The 23,073-nt window shown below is 31.7% G+C and overlaps 1 protein-coding gene across 1 annotated transcript; it reads right to left on the bottom strand.

The window, feature by feature from the left end:
• Positions 1–8,790: 8,790 nt before the first annotated feature.
• Positions 8,791–22,521, bottom strand: LOC134687398 (protein henna-like). The gene is made up of 12 exons (XM_063547657.1): positions 22,433–22,521; positions 20,500–20,659; positions 19,197–19,285; positions 18,781–18,848; positions 17,894–17,944; positions 17,069–17,214; positions 15,126–15,261; positions 14,594–14,720; positions 13,098–13,193; positions 11,922–12,055; positions 10,194–10,309; positions 8,791–9,472 (listed from the first exon to the last, which is right to left on the bottom strand). Exons 2-12 carry the CDS (start codon positions 20,588–20,590, stop codon positions 9,417–9,419), a joined length of 1,110 nt encoding a protein of 369 aa, XP_063403727.1. The 5' UTR covers positions 20,591–20,659; positions 22,433–22,521; the 3' UTR covers positions 8,791–9,416.
• Positions 22,522–23,073: the final 552 nt, after the last annotated feature.

Raw genomic sequence — 23,073 nt, 5'->3', positions numbered from 1 at the left:
AACACAAAAAAAAGGAGAACTTAAGTCAGCTGCTTGATAAACATTACAATAATTTATGGACCTATGGACGGTACGGATAGGAAAATACGGACTGTCAATCATATAAATGGCCTATAAAACATGTTAAAAACAATCTAAATGTTCATATGAACCCACAAAGAAGGCTATAATATTCTTCAATTATCTAAAAAAAATCAATTTTATTGTACAAAAACTTTCATTTTCAAAAAAATCACAGGGCCATAATGCGAAACTAAACTTCTAACTGTGTATTGCTACCTTAAGCCCCAGTCCCATTGTCACATTTCAAGAGCTACGTATTATTACGTTTTTTGAAAGCGTAGCGAAACTCGAAAAAACGTAACGAAGCGAACCGAAACGTAGTGATCCTTTCTTCAAAACGGGACCTGCCCCATATGTTGTGAAAATTCATCAACAAACGTAGCGAAAATTCAAATTTTATTTTACGTGAAAGTAAGGTCGAATTTTTAAAACCACAATAATGAACTGCAGATCACCGACCGTACATTATCCAAATGTTTAACTTATTTGTGTTCTATTGTGATTACATTGTCGTACGTATTAGCAAAATCGCTTCATCAAAATTGTAAATCAATTTTATGATTATTCATATCACAGGCTCAGATGTTCGACTTAATATTTTTCTAAAGTGTTGGCTACTGTTCTTTCTACAATAAAATATAGCCTTCAAAAGTATTGTCATTAAATATTAATACATTCAGTGGTATCAATCAGATGTGGATTTTCCCAAATTCTAAAGAGCAACTACTTTATCTTAAATCTCAATCACTGCAATTTTGCTGCAGCATTAGTAACTTTAATTGTTATACGCTTTACACTCATCTCACAAAAAGAGCTTTTTATGTACAAATGGGAATCGAAGATATTTGTCTTATTTTGGGTCATAATAAGTTTGTTTTTTTAATAACCACACTGAGTCTTCGAAGAATACAATGAAGAAGATATTATTTAAAGCTTGATTTCTTTATCGTAAATTTATTTGTTAAAATATGGTGGACTGATATTTCAACAGACAGTCGGTAATCCAATGGGTACTCATAATGTACATCCTATGGTTGACTTGTTTTTGTGATTGTATCACCACATAAACCATACTGCAGTCAGAACTTGCATCTCATATATCCCAGCGATTAAGAAAAAATGTTTCATACCTTGATTGTCTTCCATATTTGACAATTTTACACTACAATCTATGACAAATAAAGGCAACAGTAGTATACCGCTGTCCGAAATTCATAAATCGATTGAGAAAAAAAATCACATCTGGTTTACAAACTAACTAGAGGCTCTAAAGAGCCTGTGTCGCTCACCTTGGTATATGTGAATATTCAACAAAGGACACAGATGGATTCGTGACAAAATTGTGTTTTGGTGATGGTGATGTTTTTGTAGATCTAACTTTACTGAACATTCTTGCTGCGTACATATATCCCCATCTATAATGATTGGCCCAGTAGTTTCAGTTGAAAGTGTTAGTAAAAATTTACAAATTTTATGAAAATTGTTAAAAATTGACTATCAATTCGTCTGAAATTTTCAGGGCAGATAGATCTTGACAGATAGATCTTGACATGATAAACAATTTAACTCAATGCCAGTTTTGCTCTTAATGCTTTTGTTTTTGAGTTATAAGCCAAAAACTGCATTTTACCCCTATGTTCTATTTTTAGCCATGGCGGCCATCTTGGTTGGTTGACCGGGTCACCTGACACAATTTTAAAACTAGATACCCCAATAATGGTTGTGGTCAAATTTGGTTTAATTTGGCCCAGTAGTTTCAGAGGAGAAGATTTTTGTAAAAGATTACTAAGATTTATGAAAAATGGTTGAAAATTGACTATAAAGGGCAATAACTCCTAAGGTAGCACTCCACAGTTAGGTGTGTAGTTTCGCATTTTGGCCCCTGTGGATTTTTTAAATATGAGAGCTAGTGTGCAATAAAATTCATTTTTGGATAGCTGAGTATTAAAATAGCCTTTGTATTGGGTTTATATGAACATCAAGGTTATGTAATGTATGTAATATAGGCTGTTTTCTGTATGACAGTCCGTATTTGCATGTCCATACCATACATTGGTCCGGCAATTATTGTAATGTTTTTTTCCAACTTTTTATCGCACGAACTTTGTGATTGGATTTTACGAAAAAATGAGGCGAAAGACACCCATTTTTTATTTGATCATTAGGAAGATTTAAGGAAACAGTTTCTAAAAAGGTATCACTCAAAGGCATTGAAATTCTAGTTTGATCCAAATTTTGGGGGGATATATGACATGTTCACCCCCCTTTTTGCAATATTTTATGGTAAATAAATGCTGAATGTTGCCATGGATACACATAAAAGGAATTAATTTTCACCCTTTTAACTTTGGAAAATTGAATCTATGGAAGATACTGATTACATACATATGTACATGTACAGCACAAACAGTTATGTTAATGTATTAGAAATCCAGGAATAGGAGATGATAAAACAGTTTGGGGCTCATTTTTAATTTTATTTTCTAACTGTGGAGTGCTACCTTATGGCACATCAAAAAGCACAGAAATGCACTTTTAAAGTTAAAATTGACCACAAATCTTTAGTCTTTTATGTTCTTGTTTTAGTTCTGAAGGTAAAAAAACTGCTAGGAATGCAATTTATGTTAATTTTATTGTTTACTGTCCTTAGCAACCAAATATACAAATTTTGACACTAAGACATGTTGTGGTCTTAAATTTGTACCCCGTTAGCTTTGCCCTTGTAACCAAAGATTGCGCTTTATATGATAATCTCAGAATGTATCGCTTTATATTTTTGAATGTGAATAAGTCAAATAAACATTTTTAGCAGGATTTTATATCATAATTTGGCATTAAATAAATTTAATGATGCCAGTACTGTAAGAAATTTATACCCTGCTTGAGAGCTTCTAAACCAAGGTTAGGTATGCTATTTACAGCAAAAATTACCTATAAGTGCTTTCAAACACCTAAAACTTGTATAATTTGTCCTCTTTTAAGGTAATTTTATAATTTCAAATAAAAAAAAGGGAAAAGTTTTAGAAATTTACCCCAAAAATGAGACAGCCTTGAAGTTTTTCACTATGATCCAGCATTTATTTTAAAATCACTTTTTGTCGCGTTTCAACACCAACTGCTAACCTTCATAAAATCTTTATTACTGAACCAATTTTAAAAACTAGCATACCATTTTCATTGTAACAACTAGTAGAACACAGAAAACGTAAAAAAAGTTGAGGCAGGAGGGGAAAAATTTCACCTTAAGGTAGCACTCCACAGTTAGGTGTGTAGTTTCGCATTTTGGCCCCTGTGGATTTTTTAAATATGAGAGCTAGTGTGCAATAAAATTCATTTTTGGATAGCTGAGTATTAAAATAGCCTTTGTATTGGGTTTATATGAACATCAAGGTTATGTAATGTATGTAATATAGGCTGTTTTCTGTATGACAGTCCGTATTTGCATGTCCATGCCATACATTGGTCCGGCAATTATTGTAATGTTTTTTTCCAACTTTTTATCGCACGAACTTTGTGATTGGATTTTACGAAAAAATGAGGCGAAAGACACCCATTTTTTATTTGATCATTAGGAAGATTTAAGGAAACAGTTTCTAAAAAGGTATCACTCAAAGGCATTGAAATTCTAGTTTGATCCAAATTTTGGGGGATATATGACATGTTCACCCCCCTTTTTGCAATATGTTATGGTAAATAAATGCTGAATGTTGCCATGGATACACATAAAAGGAATTAATTTTCACCCTTTTAACTTTGGAAAATTGAATCTATGGAAGATACTGATTACATACATATGTACATGTACAGCACAAACAGTTATGTTAATGTATTAGAAATCCAGGAATAGGAGATGATAAAACATTTTGGGGCTCATTTTTAATTTTATTTTCTAACTGTGGAGTGCTACCTAAAGGGGTCATTTGACCATTTCGGTCATGTTGACTTATTTGTAAATCTTATTTTGCTGAACATTATTGCTGTTTACAGTTTATCTCTATCTATAATATTATTCAAGATAATAACCAAAAACAGCAAAATTTCCTTAAAATTACCAATTAAGGGGTAGCAACCCAACAACAAGTTGTTCGATTCATCTGAAATTTTCAGGGCAGGTAGATCTTGACCTGATAAACAATTTTATCCCCATGTCAGAATTGCTCTAAATGCTTTGGTTTTTGAGTTATAAGCCAAAAACTGAATTTTACCCCTATGTTCTATTTTTAGCCATGGCGGCCATCTTGGTTGGTTGACCGGGTCACCGGACACAATTTTTAAACTAGACATCCCAATGATGATTGTGGCCAAATTTGGTTTAATTTGGCCCAGTAGTTTCAGAGAAGAAGATTTTTGTAAAAGATTACTAAGATTTATGAAAAATGGTTGAAAATTGACTATAAAGGGCAATAACTCCTAAAGGGGTCATTTGACCATTTCGGTCATGTTGACTTATTTGTAAATCTTATTTTGCTGAACATTATTGCTGTTTACAGTTTATCTCTATCTATAATATTATTCAAGATAATAACCAAAAACAGCAAAATTTCCTTAAAATTACCAATTGAGGGGTAGCAACCCAACAACAAGTTGTTCGATTCATCTGAAATTTTCAGGGCAGGTAGACCTTGACCTGATAAACAATTTTGACCATGTCAGAATTGCTCTAAATGCTTTGGTTTTTGAGTTATAAGCCAAAAACTGAATTTTACCCCTTTGTTCTATTTTTAGCCATGGCGGCCATCTTGGTTGGTTGACCGGGTCACCGGACACAATTTTTAAACTAAATACCCCAATGATGATTGTGGCCAAGTTTGGTTTAATTTGGCCTGGTAGTTCAGAGGAGAAGATTTTTGTAAAAGTTAACGCAGGACGACGACGACGGACGACGACGACGACGGACGACGACGGACGCCGGACGCAAAGTGATGAGAAAAGCTCACTTGGCCCTTTGGGCCAGGTGAGCTAAAAATGAGGAAAACACATAAAATATAAGAGAAAAACTACGACACAACAGAAACACAATACTAAACACACACACACAGAAACAAACTATAATATAACAATTGCCATTTTCCTAACTTGGTACAGGACTTTTCAGAAAAACATGGTGACTTGAACCTGGTTTTTTGGTTAGCCAAACGCGATGATTTCAAATTTCCAAATATCTGCAGTAACCTACCCTCCGCTCCGTCGTATGGTAATCACATGTCTCGTTTTATACATTATGCCCGTGCATGATCCAGTATACTGACGTCATATACAGGAGTGTGCTCATTACACAGAAACTGCTCCAACAGAGTTATGAGGAGAACAGATTAAAAATGACACCCTGTTTATTTGATGGACACAACCAAACGTAGGTTGATCTATACGATGAGTGTGTATGTCAACTAACAAATGACATTTTAACATCGTCTTCAATTGTGTTTTAACATCTGTGTCGTGTGTCTGATGAGTACTGAACGTGAACTTTACCCAAAAATTACTGTTATGCATTTACCGAGTGAGGATTTGCATTATAATACTACGTGTCTCAGTTTTTTATACATCCAATATTCATGTATTTATTTTTCACGTTTCTGTTATGGATCGATTCGATAATTGTTATGTCTTATCGTTTTAGTCAAAACAATTATAAAAATTTCTTTCCAATACCATCATTGTTATGGAAAATGTTGCTACACAGATATTGAAAGTTTATATTAGGAAAAATTGATATTATCTATGATTTTGTCGCGAAGTTTAGTTGTCAACCGACCTTCAGTGTCGATTTGTCGACGTAAGTAAAGACAAGAGATAGATCGGCTTTATTTCTGGTATCCTTTATGTCCAGTTCATTCATAAAAAAATAGAGAAAAAAGTAACCAATATGTCATTTATTTAGGTGGAACTGAACACGTTGCCTAAAAAAAATTGACTAGTTCAATTTTCATAATTTTTCATAAAAAAAAAAAAAAAAAAAAAAAAAAAGAATATTTACTTTGACTTCATGACAAAAATCATTTTTTTCAATAAAACTGAACTAGAAAACTTCATTTAAAAACCTTCATTGTATATATAGAAGTCTGAAAAACACTAGTTCTGATATCGGGAAGCTTCATATTTCCTTAACAACAGAAAATGATTAAAACGTTCAGCTGATTTTTACAAAGTTATCTTCCTGTACTGTTATGTACTACGTGCACCTAATAGATATTGAAATTAAAAGATAGAGCACCGTAAAAATAAAGAAACAATTACGCAAGATTTATATTGTTTATAAAAGTCATTTACATCTCAAAAAGGACATCGTAAGTCTAAAAGACAATACAATGCGTTTCTAATAATGTAGCCTTGTTGTGTTTACATAGATTTTTTTATGAAAATTAGAAATTAGTCAGTGTTACACTTTGTTACACTTTGTGCTGATTCTATGGAACTGATGTCATAATATGGTTTTATAATCAATCAAATTGAACAATTTGAACATTTGTGGTTTAGTGAAACATTATCATAACTATCGGAACAATGCACTTAATTTAGATATCTGAGTAAACAATATTTTTTTTTTTTTATATTATATAGATGTTAGTAGTGCAAATAAAAACACTCCTTTCAAGTAACAATTTGAAAAGAAAACCATTATAGATAAAAGTGCGGCCTGCAACACGGAGGCTTGGCTCACAGAAACTACGAAGGCATTGGCTCACACAAGCTATAAAGGGCCACAAATATTGATAAGTGTTAAACCGTTCAAACAATAAAAAAAACCAACGGTGTAGTCTATATTAAAACGAGAAACAAGAAGCACTTATGAACCACATCAATATGCGACAACCAAGGAACATCAAGTTCCTGACTTATAACGTGTGTAAACAAATGCAGCGGGTTTAAATGAAAGGATTTTGTAGGAATGATTTTTTAAGGGACAATGATCACTATTATATATACATCGTATATTCCTACAATATCAAATCACATTCCTATTCTTCAACACAAATGTCTTATTTACATTTTATTTATAATTCACAAATAATTTGATTCATACTTTTTGTTGAATCATTAATCTATTTTTACGTATTGCAAACTTACGAGTTGCATTGTTTCTATTTTAAGCAAACATTTGTTAAAAGTTCGAATGTTTTAAGCGTCCTCTACCTATACTAGTTTATTCTTTTGTGTATTTAATAAAATGACTAACACCAATCATTATTTCAATGTATACAGCGTGTATCAACAAAATGACCTAATTTTAAACTATTATATACTTAAAATACAATTTAACATGCGATCAATTTTCTCAGTAAACTGTTTTAAACAACTAAATGTTGATTATTATGATATATTAATGATAACAAAAATAATCATGATTTTATGTGCCAGCACTTAGCCGATGTTTAAAAATGTAAAAGAACCACCAACAAAAATATGATAACTTGCTGGAAAAAAATGCTCAGGGTAAATATTTGTCATAATGGGCAAACCCGTGATAAAATCACGATATATTCAAGCCCCCATGAATTATTTCTTAATTAAACCATATTTTCGGCTAACAAACCTGCAACTTAAATGTAAAATTATAGAAAATCAAACTATTAATCTTACTAATCTATTAACAAACTAAAGGTTATGAACTGAAACAAATAAATAGACAATTCTGTCAAATTAGCCTGTTTATAGTTTCTTCCTCCAGTAGTTTTGCAAAATGCAAACATAGGTCTTATATAGCTCAAGTCGGTAAACATCGGTATAAAAAGAATTCATTGCAATAAGATCTAGGTGACATCACATCTATACTTAGAAAGATTTTACTTACACATTTGTTTGTTATTTTCCTAACCGAGGTTATCATTATTATAAGGACTGATGTGCATTAGTGATATAACCCCAACAATACTGACAATGTTCCGAATCTAATACTAGTACGTGCATATGAGATGGGTTGAAATAGTTCAAAATTGGATGTACCTCAAGAAAAAAATCAGAGCCTCTGTAGTGTATTTTATTCTCATTACTAGATACTAGCATACTAGTGTACATAGGTCACTCACAACTAAAGAATATCAGTTCTCAATTGTACAAACAGTGATGTTGCTGCCTGAAACTACTTTTTCAGGATTACATACTTAGACGTTGTTTTTATATGATATCGAATATATAAACTTAAAAACATGTACAACAGTACAAATGAAGGTGTAAACCACAACTGAGGAAAGCTGATAAAGTTCAAAAGGTTTAAGACCGGGTAAGTCGACAGGATAATCGTCGTGTGTATGTGTGGTATATTAGTACGGGAGCATGTGTTTGTGCAAAAAATGAAAGAAAGAAAAGTATACGATTCCCCTGCACCCTGTTTTTTTATGTGTATACTTTAAGAAAATATACCAGAAACTTTAACATAAAGCTAATCTTTTATTTTGTGAAAATAAAAAATAACATATAAAAGAATAAATTGTGATAATATATTTTACTACATACATATGTTATAAAATAACTAATGTAAAGACAAAAGTTGTAACGTTAACAATCTAAACACATATGTGGAAATACAATCAGAAAACTCATAATGGCAGATCTGTAAAGTTAACAAATAACGATATACTATAGCGGTATCCGTGATACAGGCAAACTGTTCATAATGCAAAACTTGGAACATCGAAAGTTAAATGGATGCATCGTGTTGGATTTTGCATTTATTGGTTTCAGATATTGGACATTTGAAATCGTTACATGCTAAAAAAAACAACAACAAACCAAAAAAACAAATTTATTGACGAAAATGATAGCTTAGGAACACCTTCACAAAAAAAGGCATGTTTACCTGTATAAAAGCGTACGACATAGTTTCTTTTGTACTGATAGCATAGCAGGAACATAACAATGAAGTGAATACCAGTCTTATAATACACAAAGATTTTTTTCTAATAATCATTCATTTTGTGTTCTTATCTATCTTTTAAAACTTTCTTTCGTTTAGCTTTCCACATATTTTCTTCATCAATTTAATTTTTTTAAATGTTTATATAATATAGTTTTCTCTTTATTAATCATATATAAAGAGAGGGCTTCTCATATTGCCGAGGGAAAACTAAAATTTAAAAAAAAACGATTCCAAGAAAGTATATTTAAATGCATGAAAGTCATGACACACCTTGTGTGTTAATGGTTGAAATGTAAATTGTCTCAAATTGTACCTTATTGGAACTTAAGTTGATATAATCTACATTACAAGAGACTAAAACATAATAAAATAATGCAGTGTTTTCTGTATTAAGTAATAGTAATGTCTAGTGATATGATCATCTCTAGCTGTGAGATTCATCAAATAATGTATATACATTGATATATTTTTCAAAATGTTTTCAATTGTGCACCATTTACTCTCTAAAACTTCCAATCTTTGTAAGTGTATCCTGTAGCATGGTGACTTCACCTGAAATATATAGAAAGCAGATATAATAGCTATCTTTATGTATTTTTATATTTTCTGTTGTGAGAGATATAAATGTAAAAAAAATATGGACATTAATGATTGTTCAGATTGATTTCAGGGTATGACTTTCTCAGTAAAGATTTAAAAAAAGTGTTGCATAAATACGTCGCAACGTTAGGAGCTATAAAACCAAATAGTGGGAAAATTCATTGAACAGAACAAACCTATGGCAGAGGGTTTTTATATGTAGCTCAACCGAAGCGAATTAATGTGTGGCATATGATGTTGAAATTTGATTATTTTTAGTGAAGAATATTGTTATCTGTTGGTATTTCGCCATATTGATTTGTCGTTGGAGCATGAATGACCTATATATATTAGAATTTATGCATTTTGAATGCTTGTCGTGACACAAAATTGTTGGGTTGTTTCAAACTGTTCGACTTCGAACCACACATTTTTTTGTTCAAATACTGAAATATCCTTTAAATATATATCATTACGCGATAGCTATATCAATCTTTATGGTTTGAAAGCTTTCAATAGATGAAAAAAAGTTTTCGTATTATTGCATAACTGCATTGGTCATTTTGTTGTTTTAATGAAGTTTAAAGTAATAAAAAAACACGATGATTTTTTATTTCTTTGTATTTCGTTTACTACAAACTATCATATTTGATCTATCTCTCAATTAACACAAAACTTAATCTTAAGTTTATACCTTGTAATTCTTTGACTAGAGTAACCACTCCTGTTGTCCCATCGATGACATCTATTCTTTTGGTAAAAGGGTTGTAACGCACATTAAATGAGCGTGGAATCTTAAGTGCATAATCTCTAAATAAAACATAATGAGATAGTGTAAACGCTTAACAAGTAACAACCATGAACGCGAATTTTATGTTGTGCAGACACTTAGATATGTTGTTTCAATTTCCATTCTATCTATCTTCTTGTTAGTGTGATATGTATCAGAGCTTGTGTTTGCCAACTATGAATAAAGGTCTAGTACTATGAATATTATTTCAAGCAAACATTTGGCCACAAAAAATTTACTAAATGTTAGACATATCTTTTGATATGTGTCCTTTACTCTTTTTGTGAACATAAATTAGCAATCATGTGGGATATTCAAATGTTATATCAATTCCTTCCGGGTATGTCACAAGATAGTAACGTCCTATAGTCCTATTTTGCGTATGACATTGCTGTATAAAACCTGCTCTAAAAAATGGTGTTTTAAAACTACTCTAAAATAAGCCACTGATATATGAACGTCGTAATTTCATATGTGCCACTTTCGTTGTTGTTTTTTAGGTTGTTTTTTTCTGGTTATATTTCAATTTGTTGTATTAAGAGAATAAGATACTGGTGAATATTATGCTGGATCTAATCCAAAGAATTTACAAATTGTGGCAGACCGTATATTCATCGTTAGATACGTTTCATTATTTTCGCCGCTATACTGCTATTTCAATTGCATGATACGTCTTACGTCTGGTGTGGAAGTTTAATGCAATAATCATAATTAGTTTCTGAGAAAGTTTAAGCAATAACCATATATTGTTTTTTAGATACAGCGGGACATGTGAAACCCCCCTCTTTTTATTTTTTACAAAAAACTAAATATCACTAAAATATTTTTTTATTGAAAACCAAAAAGTATACAGATCTTAAGATAAATATAATAAAGAAGTGTGTAAAGTTAAAAGCAATCATCATAAATTGTTTTTGAGTTACGGCGCGACATGTCAAAAAACCCTCCCCCTTTTTACAAAATACTTAATAACTCATAAATTAAATTTTGAATCATCACCAAAAAGTATACAGATCTTAAGATTGATATAACAAAGAAGTGTGTAAAGTTTAAAGCAATAACTATAATTTTTTTTAGATACGGCGCGACATGTAAAAGAACCCTCCCCTTTTTTTTACGAAATACTCAATAACTCAAAAATGAAATTTTGAATCATCACCAAAAAGTATACAGATCTTAAGATTTATATAACTAAGAAGTTTGTAAAGTATTAAGCCATTATCAAAAATCTTTTTTTAAAATACAGTACGACATGTGAAAAAACACACCCCTGTTTTAGTTACAAAGTGCTGTAACTCAAAAAGTTTTAATTTTATTTTCACCAAAAAGTATACAGATCATTTGACCATCATAAGAAACAACTTTGAAATTTGGATTAGTCGTTCTCAAGTTACAGTGTAACATCTTTACGCCGGACATACAGACAGACAGACGGACGGCACCGGACATTTGTATACCATAATACGTCTCGTCAAAATTTTGACGGGCGTATAAAAATGATTTCTTTTTATATAATATTTGTTTTGGGGTTTGCTTTTGGTAAATGTAATGTTGACTGACTTTTTTAACATAAAGTACATTTAACACTTCCTTAAGCTTCACATTGCTAATTTGTTTTTCTCAACTGCTTACTTCATTTTATCTTTAGCAGACTTAAACGAATCAACTACATAGTATATTGGTTGAAACCTAGTAATAGGATATTCCTGAATAGCTGCTTTTTCTGGCTCAAAAGCTCGTCTCTCTGGTTCATCTGTCTGACAGTACTAAATAGTAAACACAGAAATGGTAAATCACTAAATCAAATAATCTTTATGTATCTTATCCTTTTTTATAATCCATATATATATATATTAAAGAATACTTTCAAATTCTGTTCAATCACATCAAAATTCTTCAAGTCAAACAATAACTTACTTTCGGAATCAAATTTTAATGTATTTCCAGTTTAAATCAACACATGTTTTGTTCAGTGAACCGGATATACGATAGTGATGTTATACAGTGATCATATCAGGTGGGAAAATCAATTGTAATTAAATATTATTATGTATGTAAAACTATTGTATAAACTCATTTGATATTTTCCCTGGTCAAGTGAAGATGTTAAAAAACAGGGGCCCCTAAGTATGCAACCTGGGCTACTTAGGTATTTATATAACAGGAAATGATTGAATAAAATATTTGTTATCGTTAAAAAAAAAAAAAAAAAATCTTTATGTAGGAATATGAATTTAAGAAGTTTACTACCACTAGCCTATCTTATTAATTCTATCATAGGATATTAGTTAAAACTACAGTATTAGTATAAAACACAATACATGTTACACATGGAATGGACTTGTGCACGGAATATTGGCAAAATGATATTTTTTGAAATTCAATAATCCAGGTCTTTCTGTGAAAATGAGAATAACAGTTTATGGTCTAAGTTTTGGTGAGCACTTATATACTATCGCATTAGTTGTATAAACTGTACGTTTTTCGATTATATAATAGATATATACATCTACTAGATGACGGAAGTATCTATATAATAATGAAATATAACGTGCAATATCTAAAATTTTCAGTAAATAACTTTGCAATTATTCAAACTTTTATATTGTGTTTTTACTTAAGTGAAAGGGTAAGGGCTCTTTTTTTTTTGTGTTTTATAACAATTGAGTCGAAGTGATGATTTATCCACAGTGGTGTCGTTTTCCTTAAGGTTATTGTAACAATTTATTGTGACGATTCAGGTTAATACATCATTATGGTATTTTTCATATCAATTTCAATTGTGTCTTTAAATATATAAATGCTTACTTCTATTTCTCCAAATGAAGACAGAATTCCAGCACCATACGCCTTCACATCTTTTCCTTCACGACAGAGTCCAAACTCTATGGTAAACCAGTACAGCTACAATTAAATCAATTAAATATGAAAATCATATGACTACAAATAGATAACGGCAACATTAGAATTGAGAAAGGAAATGGGGAATGTGTCAGAGCGACAACAACCCGACCATAGAGCATTAGTATACCAGTGTTATTAATCGATTGAGAGAAAAAAAACCAGGTTATAATCTAAAGCCAAGAAAATAAATCAGGTCCGAGACCACCATTGTCGTCCCTTGATTTTCGTTGTTCACAAATATAGTCCCTAGTGTTGACAGTGGGTTACTTGCCATTAATTTGTATACCCCTTCCAAATTTATTTCTCCATGATTAATGCCTCAAATTGCAAGTAGGGGGGTGAAATTACACTGTAAAAAAATTTGGGTCCAGAATTTTAAAGGAAAGTAGTGATTTGGTCCAGCTGAAAAAGGTTGAAAATGAGCACTTCGGAAGCTGTCAAAAGATTTCAAGACGCCCTAAACATAAAATTGTCCATATTTTGAGTTAGAGACGATGAAGTTTTCTATAATTTTGATATAATTTGTCCCAAAAGTAATACAACACACTGTAAAAGTTTCTTTGAGAAAGCGCAGGTGGGATTTTTTTTATTTTCATTTATGTTCTAAAAGAAATGCACTACGAATTAATTGTGTTCTCGGACCATCAACTATAAGAAGAGAACAGAAAGAGGGTGTTTTCAATTGTTCTCAATTTATTCATACGTCATACCAGTTTTATATGGATATCATAGTATCAATTGTCTTTTGATGATAAAATTTCATATGAAAACTGATTAACGAGATGAAGCATATGTTTTGAAGTATACTACAAAAGTGATTATAATACCTTTGTTCATTATGCAATAAATATTTGCAAAAATGGTCTGTTAAGCGGGGCAACAAGACAATAACAATCAAAACCAAGGAGTAAACACAGACTCATTAAACCAAAGGACATGTACATTAACAGTTATGAATAATAATAAAGACACAACACGAACTCCATTAAAAACCGGGATTGATTAAGGTGCTCTGGAAGCATAGGCATTTCATGCACCGTATACGGCACCCGACGTGTTATTTCTTTGTTCAGTTCGGTAATGATGGATTGGTGACAGAAATGATCTGTTAACTTTCGTATTCGATTCTCTCTTTACTTCTACTGTTTGTATCCTGAAACCAACTTTTAGTTTCGAGAAACAATTTAGTTTTCATGACAGCCGCTATTTACTTTGGACCCAGTAAATAACTGTGTTATAAATCTTGGTATCGGTAATATTAATGTTCTCATTAAAAGTATAACGAGAACAATCTTACTTGTGTTAATATTGTAACTGTTTTAAGTAATGAAACTCATTATTCATTGCATTACAAATCAAATCCTCCGAATTATTTACTTGACTTGAAAAACTTTACATACCGTTGCAAGCTTTTTAACATCCTCTTCTGAAGCTCCCAAACTGGCTAATCCTAATTCTTGTGAGAACTGTGCAAAATCAGGATCTGCAAACATGGGCACGTGACCTAGTAACTCATGGAAGACATCTCTGTTAATTCAAAAGCCAATTTAAAACACAATGATATATATAGAGAGATAATGCCTTCAAACATCAACTTAAACTACCGGTTAACCGGTTAATCGGTCGAACAATTACCCGAGTAACCGGTTAGGTAAAACTGTACGATTTGACAACACTAATAATTATAACCATGGTACCTTTGATAACTATCCAAGTCAACACATAAGTGCTGACAACTATGGTTACAATGAATTATAATGACTTGTTCATTGCATGCATATTTTTGGATGCGCCAACTACACAAATAGATTAGTCTTTCAAAAATCATGAAACAAAATCCCATATTGATATATGAATATATAGTTGTCTCATACCACATCATCTTATTTATATATGTACATTCATTGATACTTTGTGTACGAATATACTTACGGTTCGGGTGTATATAATGGTTTCGAACCATGTCTAGTATACTGAGTTGCATGAAAGACACGAAAAGCTAATCCTGCCAGAAAATCTCGTGATGATAGCAAACCAGCTACTGGTCGTAGTGAGAATCCGGAACGATCTGAATAAAACAAATGATTTCATTGTATAAGTATTTTTTGGTGCAATAAAATTATGAACTCTCTCTCTATCTCTCTCTCTCTTTTCATGTTTCGAGAAGAAACTTTACTAACAATATTGCTAGTTTTAGGACAGGAGATATAGTGTGATATCTCAGGACGATGGTTTCAATGACTATGGGACTTAGTTCAGCCTTTATTAGTAGAGAAAGACTATACAAAATATTAAACTACAAATTAATCAAACAGGATAAAAAATTTAAACAACTAATTAGAAGGTAAAAAAAACATAAAGGAAGGACAGCAACCAATAAAATAAAGACTCATGACTTTGGATTGTCAAATAAAAATAAAGTAGAAATTCATTTTTTTTTGTGAGCTCGCACCTGTTCCCTCACATAATTATGTGGTGTTATATCAAAGCATAAGAACGATCTTTCAAAATGAGCAGGAAATGGCTTTATCGGATATTGTCACAAGACACAACAAATTCTTTCAAAAGGAAAAGAGAAACAAAGTACTCATCGAAGAATGGTAATGGTTTTTAAATCAAGCACATTTCAGGTGAATACACAATGACTTCTAGACATGAATTTTTTACATTCAACGGATGAAATCGAAAGACGTTTTATTATCATTCTAAGAAAAATATGAATTATTGATAATTGTTCGTTTATTTTGAGTTTTAACGAATACCATTTTCTGAAGCTAACGGTGTCTCTGATCTGCATTCCTTAAGGCACCATGAAACGAAGTTTTTTTATGTAACATATATATAGCCGTGCTTGTATATTTAGTATACATGTTTTGCTACCGTCAATTGCTTGCAATAGTTACCATGTTTACCTTGAAGTAAAGATTTGGTAAAGAGCAAGCAGCTTTGAAACCAAGAGTTCTTTACATTGAAGATAAAATTATCTTATCTAAAGTTTTACATATGCCATTATTATGTTATGGCTATAGCAGGTTTGTGACTCAGAAGACAATGGATATAGTCCTCTTGTCATAGCTATTAAATACTTCACCAATTAAAAGTAACCACGTTAATCGCTATATTTTCCACTTCTCCATGCGGGACTTTTCAATTGGCAACATATTTGTTGAATTTGGAGGTTTGGTCTTCTAACAGACTATTGTTAATCCAATGGATACCAATTGCGCTCCTCTACTTGCAGATTTGTTTTTATAAACCTTTTTCTCGAAATGACTACTGATAGCAGGTTGAATACCAAAATTTATGACAAACAGGATGATTTTTATTTTCCTATAGTCAACTTTCCATTTCTGTTTAGCAACATCCCAGTGGCACCAGCATATGGAATATAAGTGTCTCAACTGATATATAAGTTACTTTAGAGCTAGCTCAAAGTACGTTGATTTTGTTGAACGAACAATACTGCTTTCTCAAAAGTTGATAAGACAGGGCTATGAATCAATCAAATTAAGGTCATCACTCAAAACATTTACGGTCGCCATCATGATCTGATTGGCCATTATGAAAAAAGTGTGTCAGAAATCATATCTGATATTCTTCCTCAGTCATAATAACCTTCCATCATTACCGAACTAACAAAGAAATAACACGACGGGTGCCGTATACTGTGTAGGAAATGCTTATCCTTCCGGAGCACCTGATTTCACTCCCGGTTTTTAGTGGAGTTTGTGTGTTTTTTCTTAATTATTTTTTATAACTGTTGATTTAAATTACCTTTGGTTTTGTGAGTCTGTTTACTCCTTGGTTTTGATTGCTATTGTCTCTAAACAAAATATCTTACTAACTTACTAAATAAGATATCGTAAAATGCTCACCTCTCAGAAAGTTTGATATATCTTCCAGCTGTGGAATGTTATCAGCACTATATCCACATTTCTGTTGTAGAAGTGGAAATGCTTCCAGAAAGTCCTTACAAGCATGTTTCGGATATAATGCTGTTAATCTTGTATAGATTGCGTTCCTATTAAAATGCAAAACAATATTGAAAATACTTTTCTTTATTCATGTAGCCAGATATTATTAGTGTATATCTGCCAAAGATGTTAATGTATGAATGCTATCATTTAATGTTCAGTCCCTCATAATTTGTCTTCAATTATTTATTAAATTTGCCGTATTAACGATCATTTGCCGTATTGATCATACCGGTCATTTACCGTTTTAACAATCATTTCTAATCAAAGGTACTGGTTTTATGACTTGTGATGTCATCTTTAGTTCTATAGATCTTTTTTTTTAAGACGTCTCCATCAATATGATTTTAAAAGACTATTTAGAAATATGGTGTTCCTGTTACAAATGGCTTTCTTGTGTTGATGTGTTGACTTTTGATGCCATGTTCAAGTGTTATAAAACTAAGAAAAAAAATCCGTGAAATGTGAGATTTCATTTTCTGCTGTTTTGTTAATGTTAGATTCTACGTCAAACTAAATGTATTCTAAAGTGTTTATACCTCGACTTCACCAAAACTGTTCTTATCGAGAGATTTGCATGCAAGCTTGTCATGTTTTTTGTTCTGTCATTTAGTTGTTTTCCTTTTATAGTTGATATGGTTCCCTCATTTTTAGTTTGTAACCCGGATTTGTTTTCTCTCAATCTCTCAATTAATGATCTTTGATGGAAATCTCGTAATAACTTACCATGTTTTTACTTCATCCTTCGTATACTGTACACGTGGAATAGATTCGCCACTGCAAACAAAATATTTGAGGTGATTCATACATTTGTATTGAGTCTCTTTTTCAAAAATTCTTAAATTGATTTATTAAGAAAGAAATTATTTTTTCGATTCGGCATAGGTATTAAACATATAATTATATATATGAGTTCTGTTGAATATAAAACTATACAAAACAAAACAAAAAGTAAGCCTCACATACATATGAAACATACAACTGAATACCTAAAGAAACAACAAAATTTAAGACGAACAGTATTATTATACTTTATTCTCCCGGAGCCCCTGATATCACCCAGCTTTGTATGGGGTATTTTGCTCAGTGTTTAGTTTTCTATGTTTTGTGATGTAAACTAATGTTTATTTTGTTATTTTGTTTTTTAATGCTGTTTGTTTGTTTGTTTGTTGTTGTTTTTTTGTTTACACGATATTGTTGGTATTGTCATTTTATTTTCGATTAGTTTAAATATTCCTTTGATATGTTTCGCCTTCCTACCTACGATGTGTCGAATATATTTGTTATTTGAACTCAGCAATTGTTGTAATGATAATTGAAATAAGTGATGAAAAGAAATATTATAGAAAGTTTTATAGAATCATGGACTAGTAAGTGGTATCGCATGACATGCTATTTCAAAATGCCATCGCACTCAACATGACAAATTTGAACTTTCATCAAAACTGCCGTTTCAGTTAAATGTCAGAATTGGAGATAATGACATTTGTAAACTCCGCTTCATTGAGTGGTGATATGAAAAGGGAAAAACATCGTTGTAGCTAATCAGTCTTACAATTGCTTAAGACATTTTACAATAAATTGTTATAACTGTATAAGTTTGCAGTGCTTACTGTTTGTAATTCAAAGCTATATCTGCAAAATACTTCCTTCTCTTCCGGTATACTGCATCTTTAAATCCCTATGAATAGAAAATCAATTGATGAAAACTTCTCATTCGGCTACCAAATTAATTATACATTTACAAATCGGACTTACTGTGTCGATACAAGTTGGTATGCAAAGCTAATAGAATCTGTATTTTAAAAGTGAAACAAGGTGTAGGTTTGAAGGATATTTTAGAAATCAATTGTGAAAACGATATATCTCAAGTCGATCATCATGACTTCATACTGACGTTGATGTTTGTATATTTTAATTCAGTGTTTATGCAATGAAGAACATATATAATGACTTTATTATCGCAAACATTTTAGCAAATTAATGATAATGTAATTTTGTAGTTACGATATGTGCGTGTAACACTTACAGGATGGTCTGCTTCTAGATCCTCTCCGGCGCTTAGAACTTTATCTGCATATCTGTCAAGATCTGAAACGTGTTTTGGGATCCATATGTCTGTAGAAATAGTTTAGTATATGAGTTATTGGTAGAAAATTGCAGATGCCATACTATGAAAATGGTAAAAGAACAAACGATGAAGTTTTGTTTAGAATAGGTCACCTTTGTTTATTGTGACTAATCTTTTAATGCTTTTAGACTGGAATTTTATGCGACTGTCATACAAATGAGCGGTTAAATTAGCTGTAAAACCAGTTTTTATCCACAATTTAATACATGAGAAAATGTGACAGTTGTTATCAATTCGTTTCATTTGCTATTGATTTTGCCAATTTATAAGGGACTTTCGGTTTTGAATTTTCCTCGGAGTTTGGTATTTTATGTAATTTCACTTTATATTTGCTAAAACACTTATGTTAAAAGTATCAATCAATTTTAATATCCCAAACGTGTGACATTTGACGCTTCTGATGTTTATAAATACAGAAATACATATCGGCCGTATCAACATAGTACGCATTAGTTTGATATTTGCCAAAAAAACAATCAAGCGTCAAAACATAGCGGCCAACCGTACAATTTACGGACCATAATAAAAGCAATATTATTTTTTTCCTTTTTCCAACAAAATCATGAAACCAAAGAACAATCTCAAATGTAAAACCAGCAGAGTACGCTATTTCTTTGAGTTTTCCTTGGATTAAATCTAGCTATTAGTAAAAGTTAATGTGAGTACTCTGTACATGCTCCCCTCCACGTTCATGCATTTATTTCTGTTTGTATCCATCTTATAAAATAGGCCTTGTTTAAGTGATTTTTATAGTTTTATCTTAGGTTGTATTGTTACACCACTGTCCCAGGTACAGGGGAGTTAAAAATTTATTTAACAGCGCCACATTCTGTATGTGCCAAGCAGGTGCGGTAATTCGGTGATTGTCGATTGTTACTGTGTTACATATTTGTTTCTCGATCAATATTTGTATTTTGGTTTGAATATTTTTATATTTGTCACATATTTGCCTTCTATGTGCATAGGCGGATCCAGGGGCCCTGTGGGGGCCCCTTTTGTGTTAATAATTTGGTTGATTTTATACGGAATCACTGAAGCATGAATGGAGTAGTCAGTGAGCGCCTCCCCCCTTATGAAAAATTCTGGATTCGCCACTGAAGTGATATTGGCTTTTTCCTTTGTTTAAATTTCTCTAATATTTTTGAATAAAATATTTAATTCAAAATCAAAGTATACTATTTTATAAAATAACATTACGTACCTTCGCCAACTATGGTGACACATTTGCCTATTTTCTTCAGCTCGTCAATAGCCGTTTGTAAACCATTCATTTGAGTTGTTGGTACCACCATGAAGTCATGACAATCTTTGAACTCTTTTGATTGACGAGATTCGACATGAGATATTTTAACATCATGTTTCTAGAGAAAACAATATTAAAACATGCTTTTAAATTTATACATTGTTTTGAGGTACTGTTATCAAACGAGTTTTTAATACATAAATACCCTCAAATAAGGCAAGTATATTCACAGATATTTCAATAACTTTGCATCAATAATACAAATGAGTGCTACGAAGTGTGCTCCGTGATACGACTATACAGATTTAGTTTTAAAGGACATCATATTGAAAGCAAGTGTGCACAGTAAACAGTATTCCAAAACTGTCCTCTTTCGTTACAACAGTTAAAGTATAGGGAAAACGGTAGTATTTAATTTTCCCAGCATTAGGTTGGCCTTTTGTGTACCCAAGGCAGGTGAAGGAATTCAAATTAGGAGCTCTGTGATAGGATGTTAGGGTACAATATATTTTTTATTTATCTATGAATAACTGCAGTGTGTATATTTACAATATAAATTTTGAAACCTATTGAAATATTTTCTAGATAATTATTCGAAAAGACTTGTAAAATTTCATAACTTTGGTGCAAAATGACGGTGGGCATGGATAACATAAACCAGCTCCGTTGTTAATTGGTCATGATACTATTTGGCTTTAATTTTTAAAACAGAATAATAAAGTACTAACACAACATAAATATAAGACGCAAAGGTAACATAGTGTCGTAAATAAAGGCAACAGTAGTATAACGTTGCGTCGTTTGTTTTCTCTTATTTTTGAGTGTAAATTCACATTGGGATAAGACGTGTCACGGTACTTGTATATCCCAAATTTATGTATTTGGTTTTGATGTTATATTTGTTATTTTCGTGGGATTTTGTCTGATGCTTGGTCCGTTTCTGTGTGTGTTACATTTTAGTGTTGTGTTGTTTTTCTCCTCTTATTTTTAATGCATTTCCCTCGGTTTTAGTTTGTTACCCCGATTTTTTTTCCATGGATTTATGAGTTTTGAACAGCGGTATACATTTTTGTACTACTGTTGCCTTTATTTATACCGAGGTTCAATATTCATAGATCAATTAAAACAAATTCGGGCCACAAAACCAAACCCGAAGGGAGACACCAACTATAAAAAAAGAACAACATAATCACTGAACTATAACAAAAGAAAATTACTACTTACATGGAATCGGACTATTTGATAACAACTGTCATATTCAAGATTGGATACAGGACATTTTAAGAAGAACAAATGATGGATTTAAACCTGGTTGTATGGCTTTCAAGTCAGGTGGCTTTAAAATGGTTGTAATTTCAGAATTGAAATGAACATTGTTTCTTGGAATAAAAGTAATTTAAAACAACAACAACAAATCATATGAGTTCAGATTTATTACAGGGCTATTACAGACTATTTGGGAAATGACATTTGAACTGAGTGCAAACTGAAAACTTTTTGTCGTATACAAGAAATTTACGGCAACAAAAAAGGTATCGTTCTCCAATTAGAAATGATAATAACTTTGGTGGTTAAACCAGGTCGATGAGTAAAAACGGAATCAGAATCCATGCAAAAATACTAATAATGTACAACAAAACTAGTGAACACACCAAGAAAGTTTCATATGTGTATCACAAGAAGTGAAAGAAAACAAAGAGAATGTCAGACTCAAAAATGAAAACAAACTGTCTACAATGGCAATAACACAAAAACAACATCAAAATACCTTTAACTACGTAAAAATTAATAACTGAGAAAAAATAAATCTTAGGACTATAAACTTTAAAATCAAACGAAGGAGAACTGATGAACTATAGTGAGAAAGGTTAGCAGTGCACAATTTAGATACCTTGAATATTGTAAGTGCTGGAATTAAATTATCGAACTGAGTGGTTAACTTCACAGCTTCGATGTTGCCTATCTGGGCTGCACTAGTTGGTTCCTAAAAATAATTATAAAAGTTTTATTCAGTTAGAAATATTATCGGTATAGTAAAAGCGATACTGCTTTGTTTTTGTAATCTGCTTGCCTAATGCTCGTAAATTGATTTCTACTTGATTTTCAAACGACGAACACATAATCTCTCAAGTTTTACTGTGTGTTCGTCTATTATACGTTAGCTTGAGGTATAGGGGAGAGGGTTGATCTATCAAAAACATTTTTTAACTCGCCGGATTTTTGCGCCTGTCCCAAGTCAGGAGCTTTTTTCCCTTTTTAAGGCTAGCATGTTTTTAAGTTCATTTATAATTCTTTTAGTTTAATGACGTCCATTTTCACTGAACTAGAACACATTTTTGTTATATTGACAATCTGGATCCCGCCTCTGGTTGCATGGTTTCCTCATTCATTTGTAGCCTCCGCTGGTGTCTACTTTTTGGTCGGTTGTTGTCTCTTTAACACAATCACATTTTCAATGTTCAATTCTATTCTTCGAGATATTCACTTTTTCTATTATGCAACGGAAAAGTTAAAATATATAAGCACTTAAAA

The sequence above is a fragment of the Mytilus trossulus genome, chromosome 10, assembly GCF_036588685.1.
Source record: "Mytilus trossulus isolate FHL-02 chromosome 10, PNRI_Mtr1.1.1.hap1, whole genome shotgun sequence".
In the NCBI taxonomy this organism is placed as follows: domain Eukaryota; kingdom Metazoa; phylum Mollusca; class Bivalvia; order Mytilida; family Mytilidae; genus Mytilus; species Mytilus trossulus.
The sequence above is the reverse complement of the archived record's forward strand: the minus strand, read 5'-3'. Positions and strand labels throughout refer to the sequence as shown.

Coding starts and splice junctions, on each gene's coding strand:
- LOC134687398 (XM_063547657.1), bottom strand. CDS start 20,590: ATGGTGGTACCAACAACTCAAATGAATGGTTTACAAACGGCTATTGAC. Junction 17,215..17,893: donor AAGGATGAAGTAAAAACATG/GTAAGTTATTAC, acceptor GCATTTTAATAG/GAACGCAATCTATACAAGAT. Junction 15,262..17,068: donor TATATCAAACTTTCTGAGAG/GTGAGCATTTTA, acceptor TGTTTTATTCAG/ATCGTTCCGGATTCTCACTA.